This window comes from Kogia breviceps, chromosome 3, assembly GCF_026419965.1.
Source record: "Kogia breviceps isolate mKogBre1 chromosome 3, mKogBre1 haplotype 1, whole genome shotgun sequence".
Lineage (NCBI taxonomy): Eukaryota > Metazoa > Chordata > Mammalia > Artiodactyla > Physeteridae > Kogia > Kogia breviceps.
This window is the reverse complement of record NC_081312.1, coordinates 74,035,302-74,060,881: the sequence shown is the minus strand read 5'-3', so window position 1 is coordinate 74,060,881 and position 25,580 is coordinate 74,035,302. Positions and strand designations below refer to the sequence as shown.

The 25,580-nt window shown below is 43.5% G+C and overlaps 2 protein-coding genes across 2 annotated transcripts; both read right to left on the bottom strand.

Annotated features, from left to right (window-relative positions):
- Nucleotides 1–6,164: 6,164 nt before the first annotated feature.
- Nucleotides 6,165–9,382, bottom strand: LOC131753329 (granzyme H-like). The gene is made up of 5 exons (XM_059058485.2): nt 9,093–9,382; nt 7,860–8,020; nt 7,301–7,436; nt 6,842–7,099; nt 6,165–6,428 (listed from the first exon to the last, which is right to left on the bottom strand). Exons 1-5 carry the CDS (start codon nt 9,144–9,146, stop codon nt 6,252–6,254), a joined length of 786 nt encoding a protein of 261 aa, XP_058914468.1. The 5' UTR covers nt 9,147–9,382; the 3' UTR covers nt 6,165–6,251.
- Nucleotides 9,383–11,930: 2,548 nt separating this feature from the next.
- On the bottom strand, nt 11,931–13,918 carry LOC131752830 (mast cell protease 3-like). Its single transcript, XM_059057524.1, is given in 5 exon segments — nt 11,931–12,092; nt 12,431–12,688; nt 12,883–13,018; nt 13,498–13,760; nt 13,865–13,918. Coding segments are annotated over 5 exon segments (873 nt in total).
- Nucleotides 13,919–25,580: the final 11,662 nt, after the last annotated feature.

Here is a 25,580-nt window from a genome sequence, read left to right as displayed (position 1 = left end):
AACAATATATAAGAAGCATCATACAATGTGATCAAGTTGGATTTATTCCAGGACACAAGGATCATTCAACATTCACAAACCAATCCATGTGATACACCACATTAAAAAAGAACAGATAAAAATCAAATGATCATTTCAATAGATGCAAAAAATGCATTTGACAAAATTCAACATCCACTCATGATAAAAACTCCTAGCAAAGTGGGTATACAGGGAACACATCTCAACATAATAAAGGCCATTTATGACAAACTCACAGTCAAGGACACCCATATATGGGGATATATGTATACTTATAGCTGATTCACTTTGTTGTACAGCAGAAACTAACATAACATTGTAAAGCAATTATACTCCAATAAAGATATAAAAAAATAAAATTGTATCAGAAAGAATAAAATTAAGGAATAAACTTAACCAAGGAGGTAAAAGACCTATAGAAAACTGTAAAACATTGATGAGGAAATTGGAGATGATACAAAGAAATGGAAAGGTATCTGGCACTCTTAGACTAGAAGAATTAATATTGTTAAAATGACCTTACTACCCAAAGCAATCTACAGGCTAATGCAATCCTTATCAAAATACCCATGACAGTTTTCAAATAACTAGAAAAAATCGTCCTAAAATTCATATGGAACCACAAGAGACCTCAAATTGCCAAAGCAATCTTGAGAAAAAAGAAAAAAGCTGGAGTTATCACTCTCTCTGACTTCAGACTGTACTACAAAGCTACAGCAGTCCAAACAGCATGGTACTGGCATACAAACAGGGACATAGAACAATGGAATAGAATATACATCCCATGCACCTACAGTCCATTTAACCTAGGAAATAAACTCATGTACCTATGGTCCATTAATCTACAACAAAAGAGACAAGAGTCTACAATGGAGAAAGACAGTCTCTTCATCAAGTGGTGCTGGGAAAACTGGACAGCTACATGTAAAACAATTAGATTAGACACTTCCTCACACCATAAACAAAAATAAACTCAAAATGGTTTAAAGACCTAAATGTAAGACCTGAAACCATAAAATTCCTAGAAGAGAACATAGCCAGAACACTGCCTATTGTAACAATATTTTTTTGGATTTATCTCCTAAGGCAAAAGAAATAGAAGCAAAAATAAACAAATGGTACCTAATTAAATGTAAAAGCTTTTGCATAGCAAAGGAAACAAAAGAAACCAAAGAAAAGGCAACCTATGGGATGGAACAAAATATTTGCAAATGATATGACTGACATGGGGTTAATATCTAAAATATATAAACAGCTCATACAGCTCAATATCAAAAAACAAACAACCCAATCAATAAATGGGCAGAAGACCTGAATAGACATTTTTTTCCAAAGAAGACATACAAATGGCTAACTGGCACATGAAAAGATGCTCAACATGCAAATCAAAACAACAATGAGATATAACCTCATACCTGTCGGAATGGCTATCAACAAAAAGAACACAAATAACAAATGTTGGAGAGGATGTGGAGAAAAGGGGATCCTCCTACACTGCTGGTGGGAATGTAAGCTGGTGCACCCACTATGGAAAACAGTATGGAGATTCCTCAAAAAACTAAAAATAGAACTTCCATATGATCCAGTGATTCCATTCCTGGGTATATATCCAGAAAAATAAACAAAAACACTAATTGAAAAAATACATGCACCCCAGTGTTCATAATAACACTATTTACAATAGCCAAGTTATGGAAGCAACCCAAGTGCCAATTAAACAAATGGATAAAGAAGAGATGGTATACATATACAGTGGAATATTACTTGGCCATTAAAAAGAATGAAATTCTGCCATTTGCAGCAGTGTGGATGGACCTAGAGAATATTATGATTAGTGAAATAAGTTAGAAGACAAATACTATATTTACATACATTTATATGTGGAATCTAAAAAATAGTGCAAATGTATGTATATGGAAAGTGGAAACACACTCACAGATATAGAAAACAAACTAGTGGTTACCAAAGGAGAGAGAGAACCTGGGAGTGACATTTAGGGGTATGTGATTCAGAGGTACAAACTATTGTGTATAAAATAGATAAGCAACAAGGATATACTATACAGAACAGGGAATTATAGCCATTATCTTGTAATAACTCTTAATGGAGTATAATCTGTAAAATACTGAATCACTATGCTGTATACCTAAAACAAATATAATAATGTAAATCAACTATACTTCAATAAAAAGACATAAATAAAAAAATCTAAAAGCAAAAACAAATAAATGAAAAATTATCTAGTTAAATCTGATTTTTCTATAAAAAAATAAGCAGAAAAAAAATTTAGGGCCCATGATCCTTTTAAACAGCAAACAGTATTAAGTGCCGTGGTTGAGAAGATCTGGCAGCTTAGCAAAACCAATTTTCTTTTCTTCCAGGGGACATAGGTGAACTGCACTGTCCAGTCTACCTTGAGGGTAGGTGTGACTCTGTCACTGTCACAGGAAATGGGATGTGAATGAAATGCTGTGAGCCCCTTCCAGAGCTGGACTGTAAACTCCCATGCCTGACCATCTAGTTTCTTCCCTTTCCAGGATTTGACACAGATGAACACGGAACTTGGAAGCATCTTTAGGGAACTGAGACTGTCTCATAATCTTGGGCTGACCATGTAATTTATTACCCAACTGGGACACTTGAGAGTGGAAGGGGGTGCTGCTCAGCAGGAATACTCACTTTGGACTGTGCCTGAGCAAGAAATATACTTCTATTGTGCTAGCCACGAAATGCTAAAGTTTATCTGTTAGAATTGTCAGGGTTATCTTAACTGACAAGTGCCAACTTACTTAAGCCAGCCTTTTTCTAACATGTAATGTTTTTAAAAATAAAATTGTTTTACTAATGATAAATTTTAAATAGTGAATAAATTAAAAACAGAAAGAAGAAAAATGTCAGCCTTAATCTCACCATCCAACTGACCACTGTTAATGGATGTATTTCCATCCAGATTTTTTACATGTGTATTTTTTATAGATGTGATTACAATATATTCAGTTTTCAATCCTATAGTTCATTCAACAAACATTTTCCTCATTTTATTAAAAAATCTATTAGTGAAGATCATTTTAGAATCTCTTCATATTTAATAAACAGGCATTTAAGTTACCTAATCATACACAAATGTAGAAAAATTAGATAAGTGGATGTGCAGGAAGGACATCCTAAAAGGAAAATGTATGTATAAACAAAAATTGACTGCAGTATATGCTGCTCTTAACCTGCTTTTGACTTAAATCTAATGAACATTCTTTCATGTGGCAATTGTAATTCTATATCATGACTTTAAAGTTTCCATAGTGTTCAAAGTTATGAAACTTCTAAAAAGCAAAACCCCAGTTAGTGTTGGATTAATTAGTATTTCTAAGATTTGACTTGTGTAACTTTTTTAGGCATTACCTTCTCCACTTTTCTTGGTGTGGTTGATGGTTACATCAGGCACCTTTATTCCTTTTTATTTTTTTAAAGATATTTGTGTACAAGGTGTGATAGTGCATTTTCTCAATGTCCATTCTGCATCTCATAATTATCATTTTTGTCAATCCTTCTCAATTATATAAGCAAAAATTATTAATATTTTAATTTGCATTGATTAATTAGTGAGCCTTCACTTTTCTCCAAGTGTTTATTCAGTTTTTTAATGATTTGCCTATTAATGTTCTTAGCCTAGTTTACTTTCTTTTGTTTTCTCAGCTTATTTTTTGTTCTTTGTTTTCTTAGCCTAGTTTTCTAGAGCGGTGGATAATGTAGATGGTAATGGCTACGTAATATATAATGTGAATGTGCCATATTTTACCATCTCCATATTTTGGACATTAATACTGATTCTAATTTGAGATATATGATTAAATAATGGTGTGATGAACATCGATATGAATAACTCCCCTAAACACACACACACACACACACACACACACACACACACACACACACACACTCTTTAGATCTTATGTAGGTTAAAGTCCTAGAAATAAAAATCACTAGATCAAGGAGAGAAATAATGTAAATATATTTAGATATCATTTTAAGGAAACACATACCATTAAGGGCAGTCCTGGGTTCATGATGCTACAGTCATCATAAGGTAATAGTTTTTCTTCCTAATGTATCTCATACTATGTCAAGTGCTTCTATCAGGTGTAAGGGGGAAGAGTGACCCATCAGGCACTGTCCCTCAAGGCCACACACGCTTGCCTGTGGTGGTGGATCTGCCGCTGGCTCTGGCTTACACCCTGGTGTTCCATGGAGCTCTTCATGGCTGACTTTCTGGGCTCTCTACATTCCTTTTGTATGACAGCTTCTCCTAAGAGTGTCGGCATTTACTGCTGTGACCTGAAGTTGTCCCTTGGCTCATGCACATCTTACTGTTCTCTTGCTCACCTCCGTGCATGTATTCAGCTCTTTTGCCACCTGTGCTCTGCTGGCTCCAGGGAAGACTTGGCAGATGGATGTAGGGACTGTCTTGTGTAAAAAATAAGTTTTTATTTGCTTTTCACCTTAGTTTTCAATGTGCTGAGTTTTGCTTTTCATATTCATGAGATTTTTCTTTTTAGTGAAATTCCTTCTATTTACGATGTTGATCTCACTTTATTTAATGTTTGTCCAGTTATCATGAATTTGTTGTGTTCTGTCACATCCAATGCACTGGTGGTGCTGTTTGAAGGATACGGGGCATCTGGGTCACAGTGAACTGTGTTACCCTTTACATGTGGCATTTCGTGGATTTGTGGACTGAGGTTCATACCTCCACATGTAATATAACTAAAGATCAGGCTGTTTTGGTTGCCTCTTTCCTTCTTCCCTCCCTCCCCTCTGGACGTGGACTCCACAGAGCACAGATTGGAAACCCCAGGACCTGTGGGTCACCAAGCCTCTTTCAATTTCACATTGCCCTTGTGGAATCAAGCAAGATCATGCAAGTGAAACTCTAATGTGTAATCCAGCTAAAATACAGAGAATTTAATTATTTTCAAGACAAGATTTCTTCCAGATTCCAAATACAGGTCCATCTGTGTCAAACTGAACTTCCTAGTGGAAGGAGAGGAACCAGCGGAATTTAGAGGAAATTTCTCAGCACTGCAAGTTTCCCAATGGCAGAGACAGAGCCTGTTATGTGCTGGTACAGAGAGAGGTCAACATTTGATCTACCGATGGATGGCAAAGTGGTACTTTCCCACCCAGCAGCCCTGGGTCCCTCTGGCTCACAAGGCTGCCATAATCTGGATGTCAGCAGGGAGAGTCAGGGGTCCAAGGCCAGGCTGAAAAGGGCTTAGGCTGCTGAGTGACTACACTGGCCTTGGAGGTGGCTGAGCCCCTGGGGAATGCTGGGTTGGATCCAGGGCCTGAGCTGGCCCCACCCAGGTGGGAGATGGGTTCTGGCTCCTCTGATACGCAGCAGGTACTGGCTGGCAAGTCAGGTTTGGAGGGGACAGGCAAAGGAGGAGAATTCACATGGGGCCCTGGGAGCTCTGTTAGGGAGATGAGAAGGAGGCTGGCTCAAAACAGCATGAGCTGGAAGGGAAAGGAGCTGGTGGCTGGGGCACTCAGAAAACAGGGGCTGGTGTGGGATGGTAGACAGGGAGCAAAGTTGACTGAGTCCCCTGAGTCCCAGGGCAGAGTGGGGTGATGGGACCCCAGTGAGGCTGAGGACCATCATGGGAACATCTCAGCCTCCTAAGCTCTAGACAGTCCTGGTTAAAGGAGAAGCCTGCCCTCACTGGAGAGAGAGGCCCTGGAAACAGGAAACTGAGCATCCATGGCATGACCCCCTGACCTCCTAGGTCCCTGGAGTTATTCTTCCTCTGACCTGTTCTTTGCTCTGCCAAATTGAAGTGGGGTTGGTGACAATGGTTGGCTTAGAGAAGGTAAGAAATTTCTAAGGCCCAGAGAGGACCATTTGGGGGGAGAGAAGATTGTCATCTTTAATGGACCTCACTTTAGACTCAGACCTGGCAGAAGACTAAGCACCAAAGAGGCACGATTAAGAAATCAATGAGACTCTATACAGGCAGCATGGGATTTAGGGAGGAGTGAGGGCTGGGGAGAAAGGGGGAAGCAAAACCCACAACTGACAGCAGAGGGCATCCTGGAGCAGTGTGGTTGCATATTGAGGTGGTTCAATGAATAAATAGGAATTCAGTCGTAATCACTCTAGAGATCCATTTATTGTGGCCCCGTGATCCCACTGCTATAACCCCTATGGGATTCTTGCCGCTGCCCCAGAATGATGGTCAGCAGAGAAGAAGGTCAGTCTCAACCTGCTGCTCGAGGCGCTTCATTGTTTTCTTTATCCAGGGCAGGAAGTGTGAGACCTTGGTGAAGACTCCTGGAGATGTCCCGTTCTTTTTTCCATAGGAGAAAATACCCTGGACCACGTTTTTGCACACAAGGGGCCCGCCGGAGTCACCCTGTGGGTGGAGAAAGGAAGGGCTGAGTGGGCCTCATCCCGGTCCTGTCTTCCCTGCCACCGCAGGCTGGGTGGTCTCTGTCAGGGGCTGTGAGGAAGATATGGGCCAGCGGAGGCCTGGTCACCTCCCTCGCTCCTGGGGCCCAGCCTGGCTCTGACTGTTCTTTGCAGCTCGACTCAGGTCTACCTTTCTGTCAGTCCTCATGGAAACTCTGGTGATAACGCAGCTACAGGATGACTGATCCTTCCTCACCCCCAAGCCTGATGCACTCAGGGGAGAGAATTAAATTTTGAATTAGTGGACCTGGCTGCCCAACCTCTCAGGCTGAGGATGAGGATATGGCCTGTTCCCTACCCAGACCTCCCCAACATCCTCTCCCCGGGGCCTGTGTGCTTAGATGCGAGGATCCTGACCTTGTAGGCAGTCTTCAGCTTCCTCGGGTCCCCCACGCAAATCTGGGTGGCCTGGCTGTAATAGCCGGAAAAGATGGATTCACACACCGGATCCTCCTGCACCGTCAGCTCTGCCTCCTGCAGGGTGGTGGTTTGAGTGCCTATGGCCACCTGCCCCCAGCCGGCCACACTGCACGCCTTTCCTGGCTTCACCTGGACCTTGCCCCTGGGCAGGCTGAGGGGCCTCACAGCTGCAGTCCTCTTGGCCTTTCTCTCCAGCTGATGGGAAGAGGCAAGAGTCCAGCTCAGCCAATGGCCTCTGGGTTTGGGTGCCATGATGAGGCTGCACTGACCACCCCCATCACCTGAGCCACTGGGACTGGTCAGGCAACCAGATGGGAGGGAGGAAAGGGACAGGTGGTGGTGGAGGGGAGACGACTTGTCCCCAGGAGGGCAGGAGGAGTGGGGAGGTTTCCTTGCCTGCAGTAACATGATGTCACTGGAGTACTTCTTAGGATTATAGTCTGGGTGGGGGATGGCTCGTTTCACTGGGATCATCTGCTGGGTCCTCTCCTGTTTCTTGATGTTGTGGGCCCCCAGGGTGACCTTGGTTAAACTGCACAGAGAGCAGAACAGGAGTGTGGGGACTCTGTGCCCTGTGCTTCTCAATGACATGAGGGCAGGGACCCTGGGAGCTTTCTCAGGCAATATGGCAAAATTACTCTGAGTTTGGATTTTGACTCTCTGTGCACCCTTTCATCCTCCATTGATGCTTTATCTGACCCGTGTGGGCCCTCGCTTCTCAACCTTGCCTCTTGCTCTCACCTCTGACCCTCTGACCTCAAAACTTACCTGCCCCATTTCTCAGCTTTTCATCACCCTAGTGCGGCTCTTAAGATGGCTTGTTTGATGAGGTCTTGTGGTCCTGAGTTACCACGATCTCAGGGTGAGGGAGGGGTTCCCCTGGGCTCAGCCCCTGGGGAGGGGATGGGGTCCCTGTTGGGGTCTCAGGAGGGGTAGGCTGGCTGCTGCCCCTCACCTTCCTCTGCAGTGAGCAGCCGTCAGAACAAAGTCCTTTTGCACAAGGACACCGCCGCACCTCCTCCAACTCTCCTTATCCAGAAACTGAACAAATGCCATGTAGGGGCGGGAGTGGGGCTTGGCCTCGTGGCCTCCGATGATCTCCTCTGAAAGAAAAGGCTGGAAGATGGGGTGATGGGAGAGGTGTGGTCAGGAGGGAGGCTCAGGGAAGTGGCGGCCAGATGGGTTGACAGCGCCTTGCAGACACCGGGGGAGAGTCCCCCATGTTCTCACTGCAGCAGGATAACCTTTTCTGAACCTCAAGCCTCAGAATCTCCCTCTGAGAAAGGGGTCAGTGCTTGTTCTCCAGGTCCTGCATCAGACACATGTGCGGAGGAGGGTGGGTCGGCCTTCCCGATGGTGGAGGCCCAGAGAATCGTGGACAGGACTCCCTGATGAGCCTTCATTCCCTCTGAGTCTCCGGGACCCCTCTAAGTCTCTGCTAACATCTTGATTTGTGCCATTTTCTAATAATTACCTATGAGCTTACGGAATTGGATTTTCTAAAATCCTCATGTCCTTGGGCCTAACACAACCTAGGGCCTCCGTAAATGTTTTTTGGCTGCAAGAGTGAATAGCCTCCAATTAGCTTTAGGCTGAGGTTTAGTGGGGATAGTGCTGGTGGGATTCAAGGCCATAGGGATGGGGGATGGCACTGCCAAAGACAGTGGGGTAGCCGAGGGCCTGGGAGGTGGGGGAGATTGGGCAGAAAATGAACTGTTTGGGTCCTGGGGCAGAGTCAAGTCACCCGGAGAGCTTTGGGTGCAGTCATCTAGCCACTTCTGATCAATCACCCCCTGGGCTCCTCTCCTGGGCAGGAGTGAGGGGTGGAGGGCACTGAGAAATGTCACTGGTTCTTAAGCTGGATCCACTGACAATTCCTATACTATAGTGGGTTCACTTGAGCTGCCTATTCCTGGGTTGAAGTGAGGGATTTTAATTACCTGTGTTTTGTAGCTTCACATCCTCTGCCAAATACACAACCCACTTTCCCTGCTGGTGAGAGAGAGGCTAAGACCCACCCTTCCTTTCGGCCATCCATCCTCGCTGAGTGTCTATGCAGCATCGAAATTGTTAGTCTGGGTTTGGGATGGGAGCTGGGGTTGAGAAAGTTGAGCTGGGCAGAAGGTTGAGGACTATAGTAGGTTTAGTGAGATGGGCTCTGGCCTCAAGAATGGGGATTGTCACTCACCAGTCCCAGCCCGGTAGGCAGAAGAAAGGCCATTAGGAGGAGGAGAGGCTGCATCTTCCCCGAAGTTCTGCCCAGGTTGGAGCTGCTGGTGTTTCTTCCTTCCAGACACAAAACACAGGGGAAGGAAGGAGGGCAGGCTCAGTGCACACACAGACCTCCCAGACTCGTGCTCCCCCCGCCGAGCCGGGTGTCAGCATGCAACGTGGTCGTCCACGTTCTCTGCTGTGGGTTAAGTGAGAACGACACTGTCACCACACTTGTACTCCCACCGCTGAGTCCAAAGCAAGAAGAAAGAACAAGGAAGTGAAGGCTGTGGTTCAGCCAGCACAAGGGCTGGGTCCGAGAAGCCCCTCAGTGACTGAATCAAGGATATCTTCATTTTTCGACTCTTGATTCTTTTTCAATTCTGGTGAAATCCTGAATAATTACACAATAGGCAAGGTCCTATTGTGTAATATGAGAGACACAGCTCCTGCCCTTGAGAGGCTGGCTGTCAGCTGGAGTAGACCTACAATCTGTGGGTAGAGAACAAGATGGCAAGGACTATGGTGAGGGGGGTCTGCTTGGTGCCATCTCTTGCTTTAGGAGCAGATAGACCTGGACACACCCAAGTACCCCACGCAGCAACCCCATTTCTTATGTTGCCACCATCCCAGCCTCATATTTTTGAAGTGTTTAGAATTGCTTCTTTAAATGTAAACATTCTAAAACAAAGAGAGCTTTTCCTTTTTTTTTTTTGGTGGTTTTTTGTTTGTGTGTATGGTTTTTAAATAAATAAATAATTAATTAATTAATTTTGGCTGCGTTGGGTCTACGTTGCTGTGTGCAGGCTTTCTCTAGTTGTGGCGAGCAGGGGCTACTCTTCGTTGCGGTGTGCGGGCTTCTCATTGCAGTGGCTTCTCTTGTTGCAGAGCGCGGGCTCTAGGCATGCGGGCTTCAGTAGTTGTGGCTCATGGGCTCTAGAGCACAGGCTCAGTAGTTGTGGTGCACAGGCTTAGTTGCTCTGCGGCATTTGGGATCTTCCCGGACCAGGGCTTGAACCCGTGTCCCCTGCATTGGCAGGTGGATTCTTAATCACTGTGCCACCGGGTGAGTCCAAGAGAGCTTTTCTTCTCCCACAATCTTGAACAAAATTCCTGGACTTGATATTCACTTGACCAAAACAAACCATCACTGGGTCCATTGGAAGTGAGTGACTGATTGGGTTGTGCTGAGGTATTTAGCGTCCCTCGAGCTGAGATGGGGGCTGTCCCACTCACATGAGGGTGCCTGTGAGTGGGGAGGGGCTTCCTCTATAGAAATGCTGCTTACTGGTGTGCACTGAAGGGGAAATGGATGCCGGTCATCCTAATAATTATTACCCACTAAGTATTCTCTGTCCGGAGAACCACGTCTCTGATGGCCGTGGGCATAGTAATCCTAAACATTTGCAGATGATCCCACCACTCTCGCCAGTTTGAGGACAGAAGGAATAGTGATGGCAGGGAAGGCATGAGGAGTTCTAAACAACCCAACCCCAAGTCAGTTGAAGAAACAGCATTCTATGGACTTATAGAAAAAGAGGGGAAGGAAACATGCTTAAGCATGAATGATGATTATCTTGGGATGGTGGAATTCTTGGTAATTTTAATTTTCTTACTTATATGTTCTGTATTTAATTGTCTTTCTATGATGAATATGTTAGTTTCTATGATGAATATATGTTACTTTTATACCCCAAACACATTTTGCCAGAGATGAAGCTCACTCACCATGCAAACATTCAGCCAACCAGTTCTCCTCAGCCCAGCCGTCTCTAAGATGCATGCTTTAAAAATGAGGTTGCTTTTCTGAATACGTTCTTATATTAAAAATTCAGAGATTGTTGAAAAACAGAAGAAAATATTTACTCAATAAAATGTGGGCTATAGACACCTTTGAAACATTAGGATACCCTTGAAACCAAGAATTTTCATTACAGTGAATTTCCTTTGGAGATAAATATATTTAAACACACATAGGTGAAAACAGTGGGAGTTGAAGAGACGCTGGCTCAGACCAAGATGGAAGAGCGTCTGCAAGGTCACTTGGGGCTGAGGGAGGATGTGCCGTCAGGACACCAGAGGTTGCACAGGGTCCTGGGCTCAGGACTCCAGGACGGAGCTGGGACAGGCACTTGAGCTGGGCCTGGGAATACTGAAGGCCCTCCTGAAACCCTCTCAGCCTTTGGAGCTCGGGCTGCTCTGATGTGGAGAGGGAACTCTGCATGGGGAGCACTACACATTTCTAAAGCCTCCCCACATTTCTGTTTCTGGGGTTGAGAAGTGTGCCCCCCTCAAGCCCAGAGCTTCTCAGGTGGTCCTCCTTCCAAACCTGGATTCTCTTAGGTTGCCACATTGGCACTGGGATAGAGTGGGGCAGGGGAGTGGGTGTGGATTAGGAGGAGGACATATGGATGCGATAAGAGGGTCCTCGAGAAGAGGGTCGTGTTCTCCTGAGGGGGTGTCTCCCTTTTCTGATGGAGTCCATGGTCAGCCTGGCAGGGGAGCTGGCACTGGGGATGAGGGACTGGAGGGAGCTGGCTGTCAGTGCAGGAGGAATTTTTATTCCAGAGTTGGAAAGGTGGGTGGTGTGTTGGAGGGGGAAGCCCGTAACAGATCAGAAATGTGAACGGACGGTTGCCAGACACAGTAGGTGCCTAACGAATGTGTTTGAATGAATAAAGTAGGAATCAATGATTTCTGCTCAAGAGATGAAAGTTTATTAAGTTCCAGGCAGTCCCCCCTTCACCCCCTTTTGGCCCAGTGCCATTCTGACCTCTACCCCAGAGGAGATGGAGGGATCCATCCCTGGGGCATGTTAGTCTGGTCCCTGCAGTTTATAGTAGCTCATTGTTTTTTGGATCCAGGACAGAAAGCTCGAGACTCTGGTGTAGACATTTGGAGGTGTCCCATTCTCTTCTCCAAAGGAGACAATGCCCTGGGGCATGCCGTTACACACAAGGGGGCCCCCAGAGGCACCCTGTGGGCAGAGAGAGGAAGGGCTGAGCCAGACCTTCTTCAGGTGTGGTCCTCCGTGCCGCCTCAGGGTGGATGGTCTCTGTTGGGGGCCCTGGCTGATATCAGGGACTGTTGGTCCTGAGGATTCAGCCTGGCCTTGACAATCTCCCCTTCTCCTCCCCAAGGGAGCCTCTGCCCATATGTGGTGGTGGGACAGTCTCCATGCCCCCAGGGAAACAGGACTGAGACTGGATAGGAGAAAAGGCTGGGGACACAGGGATATGATTAGTTCTCACTACCCTGGACCCTCACAGCTTGGCTGTGTCCAGGGCTTTGCATGGATAATGCTTGGAATCTCACCAAAAAAGAACCCTTCCTCTTTCTTGGGTTCCCTGCACATATCTGGGTGTTGTTGTTGTAATCTTTGTAGCGAGAGATGCATTCCTCATCCCTTTGGACTTCAAGGTCTACCTCCTGCAGTTTCTCTGCCACGGGATTGTTCATGCCCAGGTGCCCCCAGCCGGCCACACTGCACACCATCCCTGGCTTCACCAGCTTCCTCCTCTAGGGCAGCCTGATGGGGCTCACAGCAGCGGTCAGATAGGCCTTCCTCCTCAGCTGAAGGCAGAGGAAAGGCATTCTAACCTACTTTTGGCCCACAAAGGCCTCAGGGACAGTTGTGGGGTTGCCTTCCTCACTGCCCTGGGACAACTGAAGGGGTCGTACCAGAAGGAGGGACAGGAATGAGGTCATGGGGGATTCAAAACCCCAGGATGAAAGTGTGCAAGAACCAGTGCGGCCACGTGCCCTACCTGCAGTAACATGATAGCGTTGACCCACTTATTATGATCATAGACTGGGTGGGGGATGGCTCTTCTCTCTGGGATGACCTGCTGGGTCCTCTCCTGCTGGTAGATGTTGCGGTCCCTCAGGGTGACGTTGATTGAGCTGCACCGAGAGCAGAGAGGGAGGTGGAATCACGGGAAATACAGGCCAGGAGCCGTAAGGCAAGAGCACAGCTTGGGACAGGATGGGACTGGAGGGGAGAAAATTCTAGGTATGGGACCTGAGGCTGAGCTTCTCTGAGCTGTCTGCTTCCTGGCAGCTCGGGCTGGGTGCAAGTTCCTGGAGTCCACTTAGGGTGTTCAGTCCTGCACAGAGCTTGACTGTCTCTAAGGAAAACCAGGAATTTCTCACATCTGCACTCTGGACTCCAGGGTGCAACCTCGGCTTCCTTCCATCCCAGCTTTGATCAGTCCCTTCTCTCCAGGGGCCACTCGCATTGACCTGTTCCTCTCTCCCCGAAGCTCACCTGTCCTCTGAAGAGCTCTCCTATGTTACTTGGTGGCCCAGGTCTGCAGCCACTGTGAAGAGGGTTCCCTGGGAGGGGTCTACAGAGGGGTGGGGGCCCAGGTGCTGCTCCTCACCTTCCCCAGCAGTGAGCTGCTGTCGGCACAAAGTCCTCATGCACGAGGAGACCCCCACAGATGAAACTTTTCTCTGAAACATGGTACTCAAGAAACGCCGTGTAGGGATGAGAATGAGGCTTGACCTCATGGCCCCCGATGATTTTCCCTGAAAGAAAGATTGCAGCCTGCCCGCTATGCTCATGGAGCGAAAGCCTGGAGAGGGGAGATAGGAGCAGATCTGCTGGGTCTTTGAGGGAATTTGACCAGAGTTCAGAAAGTTCCTGGAGATGGACCAGGGCCAGGATATGTATGAGTGTAGCACCTGAGCAGGGTTGCTCCAGTACAGGATGGGACTGGACCTCTGAAGGTGAGGCCAATCACTTACCTGCCTCCCCACTGGGGGCGGGGGCAGAAGAAGGGCCAGCAGGAATGGGAGCATCTCTCCAGGAAGGCCACCCAGATCTGAGTTGCCGCTGCTTCCTTCTGGTCTTCTAACCCTGAGTGTCCCCTCTGGTGTTGTGACCTTTATCAAATGAGGTTTCTCTGAAAGTCTCACAGCTCTGTCTGATCAAGTTCTGGGGTCTGAGTGGAGCATGAACTATCAGTCACCACAGAAGGACCCATAGCTCTCGGCTCAGCACCACCACAGCAGCAGAAAACAAGAAAGGCATCTCCAAGTCAGGGTAGTTGAAGATGTTGTATCAGCTAATAGCAGGTCCCTGAGCCCTAGCAACCTGGGTCTCATGATGATAGATTCAAGGATATCTTAATTTTCGTGGTTCTCTTTAGATCACCAGGGTGATTGTGTATTGAGGCCTCTTTTTGTGTGAGACTGTGGGAAACATTGGAGATAAGATCTCTTGCTTCTGGTGGAGGAGACAAGTCGTCATGATCAGACAAGGATGGTGAGATCCTTGGTATGTGATGGACAGAATGGTGTGAGAGTGATGCTGAAGAGGGCTTATTCTAGTCATAAAGAACTGAGTGGTTTAAGAACAGGAGCGACATTGCTTTTACCCACGAATCTGCATTTTGGTCAGGGTACAGGGTGGATAGCGTCCCTCTGTTCCCCTTGGTGTCAGGGAGGCTTGAATCCTGGAAGCTGAATCATCTGAAGGCTCACTCACACCCACCCAGTGGTTAGTGCTTGCTGTTCACTGGGCCCGTTGGTTTCTCTTCACAAGGTCCCCTCAAGTAGTCTCAGTTCATGGGATTATTTGGCTCCCTCACAACACAGTGGTTGGCTTCCCCACAATGAGCATCTGCTAAAACAAGAATGAGCCAGGCAGAAGCATCTATTCTACCATATTCCACTAATTGAAGCAATCAAGAGCCCCCACCAGATTAAAAAGGAAGGGTCATAGACCTCACCTCCCAGCAGGAGGAGTGTAGCAGTCATGTAAGGAGAGCACGTGGGATGGGAGATACACAACGGCAGTCATAGCAAAGCAGAATCTGCCACACTGCTTTAGGGGTCTGGAGAGTTAGTCAGAGCCATTGAAACCGCTGATCCGTCTAAGCCTAGGTCAGTGCCTTTGGATAGGTTGGGGTCTGCTCTGTCCAACTGACGTGCACTAAGAATGGAAGAAGTTTGCCTGTCCCCAGAGTTACTCTTTTTAATGAATTACTGATACCACGTGAAGTGAGAATGGATGCCAGGGAGCCAAAGCAGAATTCCCACACCACTCTCCAGAGAATTGCATTCTGATGTCCCTGTACCATTTGCTAAACAAGTTATCCTGATCGTGTCTCCATAATGGAAAAGAAGGAGAGAGTCATGGAATTGAAAATATTGTTGGTTCTAAATATCTTGATCCCAAGTCTCTTAAAAAGCAATAAAACCTTAAAGAAACAAAGCACACTCTCAGTGGGGATTCTGGCAGGGGAGCCACAGTAAATGAGAGCGTGGTGTCCAAGCCAAGCCTGCGTGGGGTGGGAATGTGCCCACTCCAGGCCTCTCTCCTGTGTGGACACACTCCCTACATGGGCTCGGACACCCTGCACTGGGCAGCCTGGATGAGTAATTAGAATACATGTGAGGCAGGGAGTGGATGCCCAAGTCTGTTGAAGAGTGTGTTCAAACAGGGACTGGCTATTAGGTGGTATTGGAGCTCAAGGGAGATTTAAAGGCCTTCATGGAGTCGGGGCGGGGAGGGGTGGGGAGTCTGGCGGGATGTGTCAGAGCAGGATAAATAGGGTGAGGTGGGCACTGGTATGAAGGGGCTGCCTGATGTGGATCACTGGAGCCTGGGTGCGGGGAGCAGGGGAGGCACTTGGAGAAGATGAGTGAGAGATCTGTTATATAAATCTCTGTGGGGATTAATCAAATAAGTCAACATATTAAGCTAATGAGCCAGGTTTCTCACTGTCTGAGGATTAGATGGTATTGGTGGCATCAGTGTTAATTCCCTGGGTTTGATCATAGGACTGTGGTTATGTAAGAGTGTCCTTGTTTGTAGGGATTACAGTCTAAAGTATTTGGGAAGTTGATGGAGCATCATGTCAGTAACTTTACTCGCAAATGGGTCTGGAAGACAAAAGTTTTTGTATTGCAATGGCAACTTTTCTATAAACTGGAGATTATTTCAAAATTAAAAGGAAATCTGTCCCTTTCATATATGCAAATAATAACCACTTTGAAAATATAATTGGGAAGAAAATCTGTTATAATAGCAGCAAAAAAAGATGAGGGGCTTAGGAAAACCTTAACCAGAATTGTGAAAACCCTATTTGTGCAAAATGTTAAAGAACTTCTGAAAAACACAAAAACAGACTTTAGAAACAGCAAGATATTCTTAGTTTTCACATATGACAGATCTACACCAAAAAGGCACTGATTCTCCCAAAGCTAATATATAAATGTGATTATAAAAATAATATATATGATGTGATTTTTTAAAAACCACCCAATTTTTTCACTTGGTGTTACACAAGGTCTAGATTGTTTCTAAAATTTGTGTGGAAAATAAGCATGAAAGAATCACTAGGGAAATTGTCAAAAAGAAAAAGGAATAGTATGGCAGAGGGTTAGCCTATCAGATCTTAAGAACACCTATAAAAATTCTTTCTGAAAAACATTGTGGTGTTGTATCATGAACAGAGAGAGAAGAGACTAGTGAAACATAATGGAAAAATTCAGAAACATTCACAAGTATATATGGAAATGAAGTTTATAATAAGGTAGCAATTCAAATCATAAGGGAAAAGATGGACTTTTAATAAATGATTTAGGAACAACTGGATAGTCATTTGTTAAGAGATTAAGTTGGAGCAGTATCTCACGGAAACCACCAGAATAAAGTCCAAATATTTGTATACTGAAATACACAAAATAAAACCATATATTGCCTAGAAATAAACATGGATAAATTCCTTTAGAAAGTGAGAGTGGAGGGCTTCCCTAGTGGTGCAGTGGTTAAGAGTCTGCCGGTCAATGCAGGGGACATGGGCTCGAGCCCTGGACTTGGAAGATCCCACATGCCGCGGAGCAACTAAGCCCGTGCGCCACAACTACTGAGCCTGTGCTCTAGAGCCCACAGGCCACAACTACTGAAGCCCACGTGCCACAACTACTGAAGCCCGCACGCCTAGAGCCCATGCTCTACAACAAGAGAAGCCACCACAGTGAGAAGCCCATGCACCGCAACGAAGAGTAGCCCCTGCTCACCACTAGAGAAAGCCCACGTGCAGCAACAAAGATGCAACACAGCCAAAAATAAAATAAATAAATTTATATATTTTTTAAAAAGTGAGAGTGGAGAAAGCCTTTTTAGCAATGACTCTAAATTCATACACTTTAAAAGAAAGACTGATAAATAAATTATGATTTGAAAAAATAAATTTTAAAGTTTGTATATCAAAGAAAAGAGTGTAAGAAAATTCAAATAACATGCAGCAAACTTGTAAAGAATTATTGCAACCTATGTCACAATTAAGGGGCTAATCTAATATTCAAAGATCTCTAAATCCAGAAGAAACAGACAAAAACCTGATAGAATGGGCAAAAGTCCTGAGCGTTCACAGTAAAATAAATGTAAAAAATAATGAAGAGTCTCAACTTCACTCTTATTCAGATAAATAGAAATAAGAAAAGGAAAACAAGAAAATAATTATTCTACTCTATCTCATCTCTCAGATGGCCAGAAGTTCTAAAGTTAAACAGCATATACCATGGGTAAGGCTTTTTTTTAATTGGTGTTGCAGGATACATCTTTTTTTCCCCCATAAGTTTACTTTCCTCCTATCCATGTCTTTATATTTAAGATGTTTCTCATTAAACAGCACAAAGTTGAGTCTTGCATTTTTATCCAGACTAACAATCTCTGTCCTTTGGCGTATTTAATCTAGTTACATTTAACACAGCTACTGATAGGGTTGGATTGAAGAATATTGTATTGCTATTTGATTTCTATTAATGTGATTTATTCTTTGTTCTTTTGCGCTACTTTTCCTGCTATATTTTGTTGTATCTCATTTTCTCTTCTTTATTGGCTTTTAGGTATATATCTATATATTATTTTAGCTATTACTCTAGGATTACAATATGCCTCCTTCACATATTACAGGCAACCTTGAATTCATGCTATACCACTTCATATATGAACATTGTAATGATATATTTTCATTTGTCTTCCTTCTCACCCTTTGAGTTTTTTTGTCATACATTTCACCACTATATGCCATAAATACTAAAGCATTTTTTGCCTTAAAGTCAATAATCCATGTAAGAAATTGATATAAATACTTTTCCACTTAGTCACTTTTTAAAAATTAGAATATAGTTGATTTACAATATTATATTAGTTTCAGGTGTCCGCATTTTTACAGTTTATACTCACTATAAAGTTATTATAAAATATTGGTTATAGTCCCTGTGTTGTACATTACATCCTTGTATCTTATTTATTTTATATCTAGTGCTTTGTACCTCTTAGTCTCCTTCTTCTATCTTCTTTCTCACATTACCCTTTCCCCTCTGGTAACCACTAGCTTTTTTGTCTGTATCTAAGAGTCTGTTTGTGTTTTATTACATTCATTCATTTGTTTTATATTTTAGATTCCATGTGTAAGTGAAAATGTACAGCATTTGTCTTTATCTGATTTATTTCACTAAACATAATACCCTCCAGGTCCATCCATGTTGTTGCAAATGGTAAATTTCATTGTTTATTTTATGGCTGAGTATATTCTATTGTGCATATATATATGCCACTTCTTCTCTATGCATTCATCTGTTGATGGACACTGAGATTGATTCCATAGCTTGGCTTCTGTGAACATTGGTATAACTTTTTGAACTATTTTTTTTTTGTTTTCTTCAGATATATACCCCGGAGTGGAAATGCTGAATCACATGGTAGTTCTATTTTTAAGTATTTGAGGAACCTCAGTACTGTTTTCTATAGTGGCTATACCAATTTATATTCCCACCAACAGGATAGCAGTTTTTTCTTTTCAACACATCCTTGCTAACATTTGTTATTTCTTGTCTTTTTGTCAATAACCATTCTGAGAAGTGTGAGGTGATATCTCACTGTGATTTTGATTTGCATTTACCTGATGATTAGTGATGTTGAACATCTTTTCATATATCTGTTGGCCATTTGCCTGTTTTCTTTGGAAAGATGTCTATTCAGATGACTGCCCATTAAAAACCTTTTTTTAACTGAAGTATAGTTGATTTACAATGTTGTGTTAATTTCTGCTGCACATCAAAGTGATTCAGTTATACATATATATATATTCTTTTTCATATTCTTTTCCATTATGATTTGTCACAGGATATTGAGTATAGTTCCCTGTGCTCTGCCTATTTTTCAATTGGGTTTTTTTTTTTTTTTTTTTTTGATAATGAGTTGCGTGAGTTCTTTATATATTGTCGATATTAATTGCTTAGCAGATGTATCACTTGCAAATACTTTCTCTTATTCAGTAGGTCGCCTTTTCGTTCTGTTGATGGTTTCCTTTGCTTTGCAAAAGCTTTTAAGTTTAATTAGGTCCCATTTGTTTCTTTTTGCTTTTGTTTCCCTTGCCTGAGGAGAAATATCCAAAAAACCCCAATATATTGCTGAGACCTATGCCAAAGAGTGCACTGCCTATGTTTTCTTCTGAGAATTTAATGGTTTAAGGTCTTTAATAAATCTTATTTTTGTATATGGTGTGAGAAAATGTTCTAATTTTACTCTTTCACATGTAGCTGTCCAGTTTTCCCGACACCACTTATTGAAGAGACTGTCTTTTCTCCATTGTATTATCTTGCCTTCTTGTGGTATATTTATTGACCTTATGTACATGTGTTCATTTCTGGGCTCTCTATTCTGTTCCATTAATCTTTGTGTCTGTTTTTGTGCCAATTTCATACTGTTTTGATTATGGTAGCTTTATGGTACAGTCTGGAGTCAGGGAGGATGATACCTCCAGCTTTGTTCTTTTTCCTCAGCATTTCTTTGGCTATTTGGGGTCCTTTGTTTTTGCATATGAATTTCAGGATTATTTGTTCTAGTTCGAAAAATGTCATGGGTATTTTTATAGGAATTGCATTAAATCTGTAGGTTGCTTTGGGTCATATCTCATTTTAATAATATTAATTCTTTCAATCCATGAACATGTGATATCTTTCCATTTATTTGTTCAACTTCCTTCAATCAATGTTTTATAGTTTTTAGAGTATAGATCTTTCACCTTTTTGAGTAAATTTATTCATAGGTATTTTATGTATTTTGATGGGTTGCAATTGGGATTTTTTTTCTTTCTATTTCTGAGAGTTCATTACTAGTGTATAAAAAAACCAACAGATTTCCATATATTCATCTTGTATCCTACAACTTTACTGAATTCATTTATTACTTCTAATAGTTTTTTTTTTTTTTTTTTTTGGTGGAGTCGTTTGAGTTTTCTATATATAATATTATGTCATCTGCAAATAGTGACAGTTTTACTTCTTTCTTTCCTATTTGGATGCTTTTATTTCTTTTTCTTGTCTGATTGTTGTGGCTAGGACTTCCAATACTATGTTAAATAGAAATTGTGAGTGTGGGCCTTTTTGTCTTGTTCCTAATCTTAGAGGAAAAGCTTTCAGCTTTTCATTGTTGAATATGATGTTAGCTGTGGGTTTGTCATAAATGGCCTTTATTATGTTGAGATGTGTTTGCTCTATACCAACTTTGTTGAGAGTTTTTATCATGAATCAATGTTGAATTTTGTCAAATGCTTTATCTGCATCTATTGAGATGATCATGTGATTTTAATTCTTTGTTTTGTTAATGTGGTGTAGAATTGATTGATTTGCAGATAAGGAACCATCCATCTGTCCATTGAATAAATCCCACTTGATCTTGGTGTATGATCCTTTTAATGTATTGTTGAAGTTGGTTTGTCACTATTTTACTGAGGAGTTTTGCATCTATGTAGGTCAGGGATTTTCTTTTTTTGTATTTTCTTCCTTCCTTCCTTTCTTCTCTCTCTCTCTCTTTCTTTCTTCTTTTGTATTTGTCTGGTTTCAGTATCAGAGTAATGTTATCCTCATGGAATGTTTGTGAGTGTTCTCTGTTCATTATTTTGGAATAGTTGAGGAAGATAGGAGTTAACTCTTTAAATGTTTGCTAGAATTCCCTTGTCAAGCTGTCTGGTCCCAGACTTCTGTTTACTGGGAGATTTTTGATTTCTGAATCAATTTCAGTTCTAGTTATCAGCCTGTTCAGATGATCTATTTCTTCCTGATTCAGTCTTGGAAGATTGTATGTCTCTAGGAATTCATCCATTTCTTCTAGGTTGTCCGATTTGTTGGCATATAACTTTTTTGCAGTATTCTCTTATGATTGTTTGTATTTCTGTGGTATCAGCTGTAGCTTTACCTATTTCATTTCTTATTTTATTTATTTGGGTCCTCTCCCTTTTTTTTCTTAAAAAAAAAACACAAACAAACGCAGGCAGTTTTCAGTATGCTGCCTTGGTGTGGGGACTGGGAGCAAGTCTGTGCACTCTTCAAGAGTGGAGTCTAGGGAGAGCTCTCCAGTAAGCCCAATGATTTTTAAACCAGCTAATGTGTCTCACCTTTTCAGTGTCAGACCCCAGGGCTGGGGTGCCTAATATGAAGCTCAAACCCCCTCTCTTCACAGTGAGGATTCCTGAGTCTGTGACATCCCCTCATTTTATGGGCCATCACTAGGGATAAAGGTCTTGCCTAGATATCATCGCCTCCTCTTCCCAGACTCCCTGTGTGTGTGTACGTGTGCTTTAATAGCCTTGGTTGTAGAAGAGCTATTCTGCTAGTCTTCAGGTTATTCTCAGCAAGAGTTGCTCTATACGTAGTTGTAGTTTCGATGTGTTCTTGGGGGCAGATGAGCTCGGGGTCTTCCTACTTCATCTTGAGTCCAAATTTTACACTTTTATTTTTGTTTTTCCCTTCTTGCTTGCAAATGGGGGAATCATCTCCCTTCAGCCTGAAGACTTCTTTTTGTATTTCTTGCAGTGCAGGTCTGATGGCAACAAATTCTCTTACCTTTGTTTTTCTGAAAATGTCTTTATTTTGTCTTCATTTTTGAACAATGTTTTCACTGGACCTAGAATTCTAGGTTGAATTCCAGAAATAGGTTGCCTATTTTTTTCTTTCAATCATTTAAAAATGTTATTTCCCTGCCTTCTGACTTCCATTATTTCTGACAAGGGGCTCGTTGTGATTCTTGTTTCCCCTCAAGTAATGTATCTTATTTTCCCCTCTGCCTATGGTCAACTGTTTCTCTTTATCTTTTATTTTCATTAATTTGACTATTACATGCTTAGATGTGATTTTCTTTGTCTTACCTGATTAACACAGGTTCATTGAGCCTCTTGACTCTGAATAAGAAATGTAGTCTAGCAATATGCCTCTGGAAAGAAAGGAAACTTTTGCTGAACTTTTTTCATAGTGAAATGTGTTTGTTGGCCAAAAGGGTATTGTGTGGGGTACCAAGACAGGAAATAAACCCTGGAAGTTCTGCAAGTCCACAGTGAGTGCTATTGGCAGAAGTATGGTCATGGGCAGGGAAGACAGAGCCATCCCTGTTCCAATGCACATTCCCAAGAGAAATTAGCAAGAACTTGCATCCCTTTAGGCCTCTCACCCCAGAGCTGGCTTGGCAGTTCTCTCTCCAACCACACTGGGACCTGAGTCTTCTTGTGGGTCTAGAGGGCAGGAGAGGTGATGGGAGAGGGTCTTGGTGAGTAGAGGCATTTCGTTAGAGGTCACTGCGGAGATGTTTTACTGCATTTCATTTTTTATTTCCCTTACAGAGATCTTTGAGCAAGGCAAGAATTGTTTCCTTGAAGGTGGGGGACAGAGGATACTTCTAAGGACAGGAAGATTTGAAGGAATCAGCATGTTTCAGGTACTTACCTGCCTCCATCCAAGTGTGCCCATGAGAAGCCAGACCAGCTCACCAGGAAGGTGTTTTGAATACTTGTCAGAGAATGGCTGCCACGGGAGCCCAGAGGCTTGCTCTCCGAGGAGGTAGGTGTCTGAGAAGAGGCTCATGTCTTGTCCAGGGATGCCAGGAAGTCATCACAAGGGCAGGGGTTAGAAAACCCTGGAAGAGTCTTTTCTAAGAGGCCTGGAAGGCCTCTTGCTGGCTTGGCTGTCAGGGAGTTTGGCTCAGTCTAGGTTCTGTCCTAACTCTATTGTGCTTCCAGTCGGTCACTACCCCCTCCTGGGACTTTGTCTCCCTCATCTCTCAAAGGAGAATGAGGGTCTGCAACAAAGATTCTTAAACCTGTTTTAAATCATAGAACCATTTCCTCAAAATAAATGTAATACTTGAGCTGAACATGTATGAGGCTGGGTAACTTTTAAAAATGCTGTTTTTGTTTTGTTTCTACATTTTCCTTTTTGTCTTTTTCAATCAAGGAGCCAGGTCCTTAGTATGTTTTAGGGGTTTTCTCAGCTCTAAATCAGAAGCTATGTAACATCACTGCTCTTCCTTTGTAAAAGTGCCCAGGTCATTAGGAGATTACGTTGCTGCATGCTTTGTGCACAAAAAAGATGGGAAACGGCATGCTTTTGAGGGTTACGTGATCCCAGAGTATTGACTCCATGCTGCAGAGGAGCATGGTGTGTTTTGGGGGCAGGATGGCACCATCACAGAGCTAGAACTGATGCTCACCTCCCAGACAGTGCTGCATAACAGTGCAAGACCTTGGAGGGATGGCTGCTGGAAGTGTCTGTTGCGGTGAGCCCAGCACAGGGAGATCTTTGCTCAGCAAAAAATCACATATGCTACATGTGGCCTCCAAGCCTTTCCTTCCTAAGTCTGAAAAGTCTAGGTTGTCTTGGACTGTATGGATGCAGCAGTAACCGTGATGGCCTAAAGAGCAGAGACACTTCTCCATTTGTCCAGACCACATGGGCCTCCCTGATTCCAGTTTCATCTGCACAGGCAGGAGCTTGCAGTCATTACAGGGATCATGTTTTTGGTCCATCCAGCAGGATGAGCATGTAGACTCAGGTTCCGATTGCCTTCAAGCAAATACTTCATATGGGTTTTCCTACCATCTGAATGTGTGCAATGACATTCCTACCTGCTACTTTTAGAGTAAAAGAAATAAGGTTGCCCTTGTTCCTTCTTCCTCCCTCCCTGCTACCCTCTCTCCTAGGGGACAGGGATGCTCCAGTGAGCAGAGCGGGATCTTCACATCTAGAAAACAAATGACTTGTTCTAGAGTCACATATAATAACACTTCTACAGAGTGTAACCAGCAATAAAAATAAACACAATGCTTTATCCCCGTGGACTTCCCAAAGGGATAAAGAGATCTAGGCCCCTCAGGTGGAATCATGTGAAGGTGGGAAGGGAGATAAAAGATTCAGATGAAAGTCAACACTGTCAGTTCCACCTGCGCTCAGATGATAGAACCTGTGTTACCCAGTCCAAGCTCGCTCTGCTTGCTGCATGATGGGCCAGTAAATCAGAGACAAGGTATTGAGGCAAGGTATAGGACTGTATTTGCAAAGCCGGCAAACTGACAAGATGGCCGACTAAAGTCACAAAACTAACCATCTTATCTTGGTTTGGATGCCAGTTTCTTTTATAGAATAGAGATGGGAGAGGAGATGAGGAAGTAAGGTAAAAAGGCCATAAAACTGGCAAATGTCCCCTGGAATGGCCAGCCTTTGGGAGGTGATGTGCTAATTTCTTCCCTTGGGGAGCAGATGTGATAATTTCTTCTTTCTTTTTTGTTAAATAAATGAATTTTTATTTATTTTCATTCATTCATTCATTTTTGGCTGTGTTGGGTGTTCATTGCTGCTCGCAGTCTTTCTCCAGTTGCGGCGAGTGGGGGCTACTCTTCGTTGTGGTGCACGGGTTTCTCATTACAATGGCTTCTCTTGTTGTGGAGCATGTGCTCTAGGTGCATGGGCTTCAGTAGTTGTGGCATGTGGGCTCAGTAGTTGTGGCACGTGAGCTCAGTAGTTGTGGCTTGCAGGGTCTAGAGTGCAGGCTCAGTAGTTGTGGTGCATGGGCTTAGTTGCTCTGCAACATGTGGGATCTTCCTGGACCAGGGCTTGAACCCGTGTCTCCTGCATTGGCAGGAGGATTCTTAACCACTGTGCCACCAGGGAAGTCCAACCTCTTCTTTCTTGCAGCCATCCAAAGGTACATTCATCTAACATTCAGGCAGAGAGACAGGGTTCCCTGAGGCAGGCCATTGTGTATAGAGAGTATCCTTTTTTTTTTCTTTCTTTTTTTTTTGTAACATCTTTATTAGAGTGTAATTGCTTTACAATGGTGTGTTAGTTTCTGCTTTATAACAAAGTGAATCAGTTATACACATACATATGTTCCCATATCTCTTCCCTCTTGCATCTCCCTCCCTTCCACCCTCCCTATCCCACCCCTCTAGGTGGACACAAAGCACCAAGCTGATCTCCCTGTGCTATGCAGCTGCTTCCCACTAGCTATCTATTTTACGTTTGGTAGTGTATATATGTCCATGCCACTCTCTCACTTTGTCACAGCTTCCCCTTCCACCTCCCCATATCCTCAAGTCCATTCTCTAGTAGGTCTGTGTCTTTATTCCCGTCTTACCCCTAGGTTCTTTTTTTTGCAGTATGCGGGCCTCTCACTGTT